The 11,380-nt window shown below is 48.1% G+C and overlaps 1 protein-coding gene across 1 annotated transcript; it reads right to left on the bottom strand.

The window, feature by feature from the left end:
* Positions 1–6,554: 6,554 nt before the first annotated feature.
* LOC119444376 (shematrin-like protein 2) lies at positions 6,555–7,953 on the bottom strand. The gene is made up of 3 exons (XM_049664570.1): positions 7,942–7,953; positions 6,971–7,094; positions 6,555–6,901 (listed from the first exon to the last, which is right to left on the bottom strand). The coding sequence occupies exons 1-3, from the start codon at positions 7,951–7,953 to the stop codon at positions 6,555–6,557; spliced, it is 483 nt and encodes a 160-aa protein (XP_049520527.1).
* Positions 7,954–11,380: the final 3,427 nt, after the last annotated feature.

Genomic DNA, 11,380 nt, shown 5'->3' with positions numbered 1-11,380 from the left:
ACGGCCAGTGTAGCCTGTGTCTGGCTGAACGGTGAGCGCTTTTCGTTTTCAGTCCGAATGCGGCGTAGATGTACAGCTGAGCTGAATGTAAAGATTAGACCGCCTGGCGTTGGAAGAGGAGTATAAGTTCGATTGAGAAGAAGTATAAGTTCGATTGTAGCCTAATGTTTAGGACATCGGGTTGCTAAGCAGGGGACCAAGGTTCGATCCCACCATCGGGTACGTATTCAATTTCTTTAAAGTATGAGCTACTCGGCAAGACAGCAGCAGCACCGAACAGACACGGTCAGGAATGTCCGGGAGGGCTCGCGAACAAAACGTCTTTTAGGAGCGAAGCTCCTTATAGCGGCACCCGTTCCGTCCCCGTCGTAGTAGTAGTAGTGTGTAACCAGTCTGAGAAAAATGAGAAAAAAAATTCCGAAGTTGTGTCCGTAGCGCGGAATCGAACCAGGGACCCGTCGCTTCCGAGCGCGCGGCGTTAGCCCACTACGCCACGAAGCGCACATAGACACACGCACCACGATGGCAATAAATACCCAACATTAACGAAAGGCCGCGTTTCTAGCGCGTTTCTAACGCGTTTGTGCTAGCGCGTTACGGCCCGTGTAAGAATCTGGTGTAAGACGCTGTGGCCTCTCCGCCTTACCTTCAACGCGTTTCGAACGCGCTGCCCAAGGCGGTGGCAAGTCAAGTTCAAGTCGAGGAGCGTTTATGAATACGGGGGGTATACTCTCTCAGCAGTCATGTGATGGCGTCGGCAAACGCGGTGCACGTTCCGGCATGTGTAAATGGCTGCGTAAGACGCTGTGGCCGCTCCCCCTTACTAGAGAGTACTGCCCGTTAAACGCGGTGCACGTTCCGGCATGTGTAAATGGCTGCGTAAGACGCTGTGGCCGCTCCCCCTTACTAGAGAGTACTGCCCGTTTCTAACGCGTTTGTGCTAGCGTCCCCTTAAGCGGGAGATCCGATGATTCCCTCCGGAGCTTCGCGCACTCATCATCATTCACCCCGTGGATATGCTGTGATTTTTTTTTCAATCTTTAAGAATTCGGTTCCTTATTTCCATCAAGAAGAAAATAAACGTGGTGGCGACACCATTATCTATCAATAAATCAAAACTACGCAACAGTGCAACAGTTTTACCAGCAGCCTAGCAAAAAGCCACTTTTTACAGGCTGTTCTGTGAGGGCGCTGGAATGCGGAAAATAAGTATGCCACAAGCAAGTATGCCATCCGCTGAAGAGTGAATAAAGCCAGTAATGCAAGAAATCAGGGATTTTACTTGAACGCGTCACCTCAAGCTCGAGCACTGTATCAATGATGCGTCAATGGCAAAATGACGTCTGAAAATATTTAGCTGAACCGCGTGTCACTGAATGGTATGGGTTCACTTTTAGAGCGATAGCTCTACTACTCCAAGTACAAACACAGAAAACGCCTGGTGCCGTAAATCTGACCTTCAAACTCAGCGAAGGTCAAACTGGGAATTAGCCTGCCACTGCCGGCGCCGGCTGCGTACGCCACGTGGGCGCCCATATCTTGAAAGCAATCTGCGATGTGGACAAAGTGCGCGGTCACGTGGGCCTCACCTTCAAAGCGATCTGCGATGTGCACAATGTGCGCCGAGTGCTAGCAGCTTCGTATGCGCTGTGATTTCGACGTTTATTTCGTGTTGAAGCGAGACGCAACACTAAGGTCAATTCGCTCGCTGCTGTGGCCGCGCCGAGCGGCGTCTGTGTGTTGTCTTGCGCTGCAATGAAAGATGCGGTGGTTGCTGACGGCGCCGATGCAGCGTCTGTGTCCTTCCCCAAAGAAAGCGAAACGGTGCTATCGTTCGACAAAGTTGTTTTAACCGCGTTCAACCACTGCAAATTTTTTTCACAGAGCGATTGATAGCAAAATTTAATGAACCTTCAACAAACCTTTAATGCTGACGTTCAATAAAGCGTTAACAATGAATTTTCAACTTCCATGATAGAATGCGTAAGCGCGACTGAATGCGGACGCAGAGAGAGACACAGAGACTGCCCGGTCTCGGCGTGCCTGTTTCTTTGTTCGCGCTCGTTCAGTCGCACTTACACGACATCATGGATTCTCACCTCACCAACGCGTTTTACAACTTCCCCCGTTCAAAGAGCTTCATGGTGTTTTAATGCAAATAAATAAACTTTCAACATCTCTCAGTATAATTCTGAATATTTGTTCTATGAATGCGCAACATTGATTAAATAATATTGCTTTTATTGCGATAGCAATTATATGGACACTCAAAAGCAGATTTCTGCCGTCGGCGTCGCCGTCGCCGTGAGGTTCCGTTTGACGTCAATGGAGATGAAATTGTCGCCGCGCGCCGAACGCTGTATGTGCGAGTGAAAGGGCGCGAGGGGCGCGCGCTTTCACGGGGAGTGAACGCACGGCGGAGAACAAACGCGCGTTCTGCGCCGTGCTCCCTTAAGGGCTGCAGAAGTAGGCGTCTCTTTCCTCCTTTACAATCACCATATATGTAGAGCAAACGCGCCTTCTTCCGATGCGCGAGAGGCCGTGGGGGAGGGGGGGGGGAAGGAAGGGAGGCGACGTTTAGCTGCGGCACCAAGTGCCTATTTATATCAGAGGCTCCGGCAACAGTCACTAACGCCGCACGCATTTTGAGCGAACGCGGGCAAAACGCCGACGGCGTCGACAATAGTTCCGCGTGTAGCCGGTGCTGCTGCATGTCCAAGTTTATACAGCTGATAAAGCTAATATCATTACTCCGTATAGCTCTCTACCCATTTACTATCGCAATTGATGCTTCGCCTTTCAGGTGAAACTGCGACAACTTTTTTTTTTGTTTGTTTGGCAAATGCGGTTGCCCAGTCCATTGGTCGATGAGACAGAAAAGAACACTTGATTGTCAGTTTCTTAGAGCGCAGCTCTCAGGCGCCCGTTCCTGGGTTGAGCGTCGACGTCACATGGCGTAACCGCGTGAACGCGCTCCCGCCACTGCTCGCGCATTCGTCGGCGTTTACATGTAGCGCATTACCCCTTGTGCGATGGCGGCGGCACACGATGGCGCACATCGTAGCCAAAGCAGCGCTTCTGGCATCGCCTTCGGGATCGCCACTTTCTCAGCGATCTTGCTGTCCCGAAGCTCGGCGAGTGCAGCAGATCCGCAGCAAATTTCATTTTCATAATTTCTAATACGATGGTATCGCGTTAGCGTGCACTCTAAAAGTTGACCCCTGTCTGGTGCATTAACGTGACGCGCTTTCCTAGCGCATTAACCATGTTTATTTGGATGCGACGCGCTAGAAAGCTGATGTGACGCGATGTGATGCGCCAGTGGTCGCATTCATCTAAACGCCACTACAACTGGCTGCGATGCGGCTCATCGTGCCAGCGTTCCCATACTGCACCTACCTCTGCGAACGCGCTGACGGTACTAGTCCACTGCCGGTTGGTGCGATGATTTCGGTCTCATATTCTTTGTATCAATATACCGCATAGATGTCTCCCTCAAGTTATTTGACCCAATATATTGTGAATGATGAGGTTAGGAAATTCGCAGGCGCAAGTTGGAATACGCTAGCGCAAGACAGATGTAATTGGAGATCCCAGGGAGAGGCCTTCGTCCTGCAGTGGACATAAATATAGGCTGATGATGATGATTGTGAAATGAAAACACGTTTACAGCTGCGCTAAAATTTTGCATCAGGGGTATCGTATCCGTTCGTGACTTTATTTCTAGTCTATAAAAACTTCGTTAGGTGGTTCAAACCGACACAAGCTAACATTGGTGAAAAGCCAAGCCAACGCTATCAAATCAGACCAGCAAATAAGGAAAAACTGAAATGTATTTCATACTCTACTTTTACTGTGTGCTTCATGCAAGCATTTGCGGCACCTAAAGAGCGCTAATACAACGCAGTAGCTCTTTTTCATAAAATCAAATACTAAACCATAAACACAAATATAACTCCTACACTCATGTGTCCCCCGTGCCGTGTGTCCCATGGGATAACCTCGCAGTATGTCATTCTCCAAGGTACTCGTTGCTAATGGTAACGTGGTCCGGTTAGCACTCAGGCGTTGCTCGAAATCCTTCCGCCGGCCCAGTGATGTGGAAGCCGAGTCGACCCGGGTCCTTGGGTGAATCAACAAAAATGTTCTCGGTGTATACCGCTCTTCCCGCGATCCTCACTGGGGACGCCTGGCCGAGCCGTGTCATCAGACTGGAAGAGTTGTCGTGGCTGGAGCTGGGCCCAGAGCTGCACCTAAGACCTCAATCGATGTCGAGGAAAGGGTATTGCCAACGCTTCTATGTGCTGCACCCACCCCGTTCACCTCTGTTCGCTTCCCGGGCCACGTCGTTTTTCTTTTTCTTCCCACGTGGTGCCACGCCACTTTCGCTCATGCGATCTTTTTTGCGCAGTTTCTCTCAGCTGGTGCGTTGCTTATCTCCTATTTTATGTCATATCATTGTAGGCTGACGGCGCCCACTTCGCAGGTTATCTTTTAGACAAAAAATGTGGCCCGATTCTGAAGGCACTGCATTCTCAATCACAGCGTCCCTAAGCGCTAGCTGTCACGAGGAGAGAATATGAAAACCTGGCACGTGACGCATGCACCGGGCGTTAAAAGGGGGACGTTTGCGCCAGAGAAGCATGCTTGCGATCATGGCTTAATGGTTAGAGCATTGGACTGGTGTGCTGGATGAAACAACTTTGATCCCCCCCATCGGTCCCGTATTTCTTTGTAGCGTTTTAGGTTGACTTTAACCTATTCGGAGGCTTCTAAATCGTAAGTCGGTGCGTGTTGAGGTATACGAGCGCGTCGCGCTGAGCACGATATCACTAATTTGTAGAGAACAAGACGGACGAAAGCAGGCGGGACTGTCGAGTCGCCTACAGCGCGCCGGAAGAACTAGGGACGATCCCGGTGGTAGTGCGATAGTAAACTGGACAGTTGTCATGCTAAGCTGGGCTCAGTAATCGTTATGTTGTAAAATGCGACATAGAGTTTTATAGCCTTTCAATAACCGCATCAAGAATGCTTAGGTTTACATATATTCGAACATGTCCGTTTAATCTGACGTCATTGTACCGATATATAATTAAATATATCTCAAGCGTATAATCACGCGATTGACAACGAGTGGTAGCAAAATTGTGGCCAACATTCTAAATCATAAGACTTATGATTCTGTGAATATTATGAATATATCTATAACGCCAAAAAGTGCGACATTGTAAGCTACTTCACGCAAACGTAGGGTACGCAGAACTTCTTATCGGAGTGCTTGAGACTGCATCATTTGTCTAGGCAGTTCGCACGGATAAAGTTTCGGGGACGAAGACAAGACCGAAGTCACAAGAAATACCATAGCAATGAGATGTGAGATATCTTGAGTAGGCGGGGTCAGCGAGGGTTAGTCAAAGTGGAGCCACAGGAAGGTATTCATGTTTAATCAGTAGCCCTAGGTGAACACGGCAAGGTTTACAAGCACTTACCACGATGAAAGAATAGTGCGTGAATTCCTCTGTTGTGCCGCGTGCTGGTGTACAAGTCGACAGGTCTAAGCTCTAGCAAACGTTTGTACCACTGCCAATGGGACATCGGACGGGAAAGAGGATTCGTGCTACAGTGTTGTGCTTCGGTGATCGTTTATCTGCTGCGGGTATGTTGAGTTTTATACCCCGAGGTATAAACAAATCGGGTGAGATTTTAAATGATGAAAGCAACGGTATAGCCAGTCGTCATGAGCGTTAGCGGTGCTTCTTCGAGGTATCATATATATATTTTTTTAATTTACACCGCTGTGCTATGCCTGTCGTAATTACATGTCCATGTCATATCTTCCTAAGACATTGATGTTTACTTTTGGCGTCTATATTGTATATGATCCACAGAGATCTCGTGTTTCCATTGGTTCCGGGAGCTTCGTCATGTAGTCATGTAGCATAGCTTTGTAAATGCGGTTCTGTGTGTACGGCCTTGATGTTTACTCTTGGCAGCTGCTTGTGTAGTAATTGCCCGATGCCTCATTGTTTGCTTTGGCTCCAACTGCTTAGTCCTGTGCAGCAGAGGCGCCTTGGACTGGGGCCCTGTCTTTTTATGCAAAGTAAACCATTCTTGACCGAAGCCATAACCGCAACGAAGCAATGCCTCATGCTGCTCGGCATTTTGCTGCAAATATACGTTGGGCTGCAAATTACAAGGAAGGCTCAAAAGATGTGCTGGTGCAAAACGTCTTTTATTTTGTGCTTTTCTAAAAGGTGATCGAAAAATGTCAAGTGATGTCATTGCTTGATGTATCACAGCTATTTCTCGTGCGTAGTTCCCGCCTCCTTCAACACCACCGAATATTAAATCCTCCGCAGCTTTTTTGAGTTGTGAAGGCTCACAGCGAAGTAACCTGGCTTCGCCTTTACACCTCACACTTCAAACCACCAGCGGCAATTGATTCAAACGACTGTTAATGCATCGTCGTTGTTGCGGGGACACGTCTATGCAGGTGATTTCTTCTTTTGCATTCGTATGCAAAGTTCCGAACAGTAAATAAACGAACTCAATAATTAGCCTTTGTAACCACCTTTGTAGCCACCATAGCCGCCACCATATCCACCATAGCCACCTCCGTAACCTCCATAGCCTCCGTAACCTCCGTATCCTCCATAGCCTCCGTAGCCTCCGTATCCGCTTCCGAGGCCAGAGTGGGCAACAAGAGCTCCTCCACCGCTGACTTTGTTGACGTGGTGAACCGTCCTCACCACGAACGCTGGTCCGGCCACGGCCTTGGCAAAGGCAGGCCCGCCGCTAAGAAGAGCAACACTGCTGCCGACGCCTACACCGCCTACACCGCCGCCGACACCACCCAAGCCACCACCTAGGCCGCCACCTAGGCCACCACCTAGGCCGCCACCTAGGCCGCCATAACCAAGTCCTCCGTAGCCGAGTCCTCCGTAGCCGAGACCCCCGTAGCCGAGGCCACCGTATCCTAGGCCACCGTATCCTAGGCCTCCGTAACCAGTGCCGCCGTAGCCAAGTTTCCCTGCTTCTGCTACTGGGGAGACCATGGACATGGCGAGTACGGCGAGCAAGGCAAATAGCTTCCTCTGCAGAATGAGATTTAGAAACAGTGAATGCATCTCATACGTACTATGATCTCTGAAATTACTAGCATGGTGCAGACAATGTAGTTAGAAAACAAGGCATCACAAAAAGCACAAGCACACAAATGAGTTTCCGCATACATTTCGGTGCGTTATTATATCGATGGCAGGATAATGTCTTCTATTCTTTACAAGCTCATTTTTGTGAAACATGTACACAGTGCTCACCCTAAGCTCTGAAGCGCTCTACTACAGTGTTGTCAGTAATAGTGTCAGCGTCTGACCGATATACACTAATTTGAAGAAGCGAGGCTGCAGCTATGTGCTTTGCCAGACGCCTCACTAGACTCACCCGCGGTATTTCTCCGAGCTAAATACGAAGTCCTTGAGAGGAGAGATAGTTGAGGAACAGGTACTGTAGTATCCCGAATTCGAATCGAATAGAAATATGCGAAAAAAAAAACAACCTTTGAATTCCGATGCAAATATCGAATATATTTTCATTTACAAATGTAGTAAAATAAACCGGTTGCGTAGATTGCACATGGTAAAAATGCGCTTATTTACGCTATTTGATAAATGCGTGTTATGCCATGCACAAGAAAATAGTTCGCAAGAGTTGGCGGTTGCAGCGGTCCTTCCTCACCTAGACTCCAGTAAGTGTTATCGCCTATGCTGGAACGGTAAGCATTAGAGAATGCTGACGAGTCTGTTACCGAGTCGAATACTAATCGAGTGTGAAATACTACCTAATTCTTATATTAAATAGAGCTACGTAGAAAACAAGAAGGTAGACCTTTCAATATGTAAGTATAAATGCGAAACACAGCTCAATTCTACCAAGGCTTACCATTGTGTTCATGCTTGACGTTACAACACTCAGGACTGCGAGGAATGGTGAACGTCTTCTCGTTCCGAGTTTATATACCGTGTCGCTGTGGCAGCATTCGAGGAGAGCATCGCAAGAGGAGAAGGTGTTTCTAGCCTACCAATGAAGACGAGAAACGAGAAATAGGTTTTGCGACGCGCAGAAATGCGAACGGAAAGCTGTTATCTCTGCATCTGTCCCTATAGCCTTATGTAACTGAACGTGTGGTTCGTCCACCAGAAAAGGACGCGTTACCAGTGTTCCTATCAAGAGTTCATCTGCCCCGGAAGCAAAAATACTCTTAAACCTAGCTGTCGCCGCGAATGTGAACAGGAAGTGGGAGTATTTTAATGCATCATCGAAGTAAAAAGCACTTCTCAACTAACTAGACAACGAAAGGCGGAGATACGGCTTACTCTCTGACCTACATCGCAAGGAGAGGTTACGCGTTCCTCAAAGCGTCGACTCTCGCGTAGCGTAGTCCTTATAGGTCACTAGATCCCATAGCTCACGGCGTATACAGTGCAGGAAGCGGTACGTGAAGAAAGACTTTGTCTGCACGATCAGTTGCAATAACGGTAGTCGTTTCATCGTACTATTCAGATGCTGTTTAGGGCCTAAATCAGTGGATTTTTCTTGTTTTCATTGCCTCCAGAATTCAGAACGCGAGGCATGTTCGAACTACCACGGACAGGCGAAATGGGACGCACATAGGTAACGTGAGGTTAGCGGTTCAGTTGGCGTGAATTATGGGAGTTTTCCTGAAGCCTGTGATTATAATACCTATATGTCAAGGAACTCATTGTGCAGGGAATGTCATTTAGAGAAATAGTGACCGTCTAGATATTTCATCATGCCTGCCATCATACCTCAATAAAGGAAGCTCAAGCAGATCTGTCTGCAATCTTGAAGTAAAATTAGAGATAAATCCTGCTTTTTTAAAATTGAAATCTCGGGGATGCACATTTGCAAAATTTTAATACATATTTAAATATTCCTCTAATAATGAATCTAAACTATAAATATTCTCCCAATTCTTCTTAATATAGAAATAAGAAAAAGCAACGAAGACAGTAAATGACATGGCGGTGACTGGGTACAAGCAGTAGCGCTAAAATTAAAATAAATGCAGGAACCATGCTATTACAACATTGCCAAATGAAGTGAAAGTAATTGGTGACAAGGATAGCAATGGAAACAGTGAATGCAAACGAAGTGTGCACCGGAAATTACGAAAAAAAGAACTCTCCCTAATCTTGTATCAGTTGGGTCAACTCCTTTCTAAGGAAAGGAAGGAATTTTTCTGGAGAAGCGACTCAGGTTCATAGATACATGAGTGCGCTCAGGAATACCCACCATGGTTGCTTGGTGTTTGTGGTGTTGGGCATGAGATCGCGGGATCAAATCCCGGCAACGGCGGCCGCATTTCGATGCGGGCGAATTGCAGAAAACACCCGTGTTCCTAGAATTAGGTGCACGGTAAAGAACCTCAGGTCTTCTAGATTAATCTTGAGTCCCCCACTACGGCCTCTCTCGCGATCAGATGGTGGTTTTTGTATCGTGCAGACTACGCATGCGTCGCACGTATCAGCTTCAACTGATTGACAGCACGGAGATTACAGCAACACGTGCCCGTGAATGCCGTTGACTATATATATCATGGGTGTTTCATGAATAGACGTTCTTTTCATTCTTGGAATCCGTCCAAACGATACGTGGTGTCAGAAGCGGGATCGCTTGATGAACGTAACCGTTCCGAGCAATGGAGCTCTTCCAGCCATCAGAGCGTCTGCAACTTTCCGGCTCATCCGACAACATCGCGAAGAATTGGGACCTGTTGATTCTGAAGTTCGAACTGTTCCTACAAGCGACAGTATCTACGAAAGAACCAAGATCAGAAGCTGTCAATGCTGCGCTGCTGCTGAGTGTTGCTGGCGACGATGCACTTGAGGTGCTTAAGAACTTCACCTTTTGGAGGCGGAACGCAAGGATGACTACACGACGGTCGTGCGGAAGTTTAAAGAGTACTGTCGAGAACAGCAAAACGAAGTCTATGAGAGGTACATTTTCCGGTCAAGAACCCAGGACGAAGCTAAGCCCTTTGAGAATTTCCTGCGCGGCCTACGAAAGCTGTCTCGAAGCTGCAACTTCGCTGAATTAACCGAGTCAATGATCCGCGACCAGGTTTTGTTTGGTGTACATAACCCCAAATTGCGGGAGAAGCTCTTCAAAGTGAAATACCTTACGCTAGTCGAGACGGAACAAATCTGCAAGGCTGCTGAACTGTCCAGCCAGCAGAACGCGACATGGGCTCAGGCGGAAAAACAGGTCGCATCGGTAAAGAATCGTCCGTTTAAGTGCATGAAATGTAACCGGTCGCACGAACGTAGTAGGTGTCCGGAGTTCGGGAAGACTTGTTTTGTATGTGGTGGTGCCAATCATTGTGCAGCGTGTTGCAAGAAAGGGTCCACGGTAGGCGAAGTGGTCAATGTGCAGGACACCTTCGACATCCTTGATGTAAACACTTGCAGTGTGAGAAGCTTGACGGACTGGATCGTAAACGCTAAAGGGGCCGGCCAGGATTCCTTTTTGAAAGTGGACTCAGGCTCCCAAGCTAACTTGCTGCCTTACTCGGTCTATCGGAAGTGCCAGGGGATCCAAAGTTTGAAGCCAAGCAGTTCCATTCTGCGGTCATATAGCGGTGACGCTATCAAACACTTCGGTGTTGCTACGTTACCAGTGACCATAAAAGATCAGGCTGGGAGTTTCGACTTCTTCATAGTCAAAAAAGGGCAACCAGGCAATACTCGGACTAGGTGAAAGTGAGGCGATCGGATTGGTATCGAGGTCGACAGGCCGACAGGTCAGGTCGACGAAATACTGCAGGAATTTTCTTAACTCTTCCAAAGAACAGGCTGTGTTTTCCTTCAGTACCGGATGGTATTACGCACTGGTTCGATACCTGTAGTCCAGCCAGCCCGGCGCGTACCCTTGTCACTACAAGAACCACTGCGGGAGGAGCTGGACCGCATGGAACGAGGCGCCATCATCGCGAAAGTGACAGAACCAACGGACTGGGTGAGCCCGCTTGTTATTGTACACAAAAAGGACGGTACACTACGTGTATGCATTGATCCTAGACATATCCATGAATGCCTGAAACGTGAGCACTATCAGATGCCTAAGCGTGAAGACATTGAGGCTGAGCTCGCTGGCACTAAATATTTTTCCCGCCTCGATGCGAATTCAGGTTTCCATCTTGACCGCCGAACTAAAACACGCACAACGCACTGTCATCGGTGAAGTACTGAGCACCACTATCAAAAGAAAAAAGCGTGGACTTTCGCCGGCTTGTGCATATATCTTCTTGGGCTGTGATGCCCCCCCAACACGGTTCATTGCCTGCATTCCGGCGACGTAG

Source organism: Dermacentor silvarum, chromosome 3, assembly GCF_013339745.2.
Source record: "Dermacentor silvarum isolate Dsil-2018 chromosome 3, BIME_Dsil_1.4, whole genome shotgun sequence".
Classification (NCBI taxonomy): Eukaryota; Metazoa; Arthropoda; class Arachnida; order Ixodida; family Ixodidae; genus Dermacentor; species Dermacentor silvarum.
The sequence above is the reverse complement of the archived record's forward strand: the minus strand, read 5'-3'. Positions and strand labels throughout refer to the sequence as shown.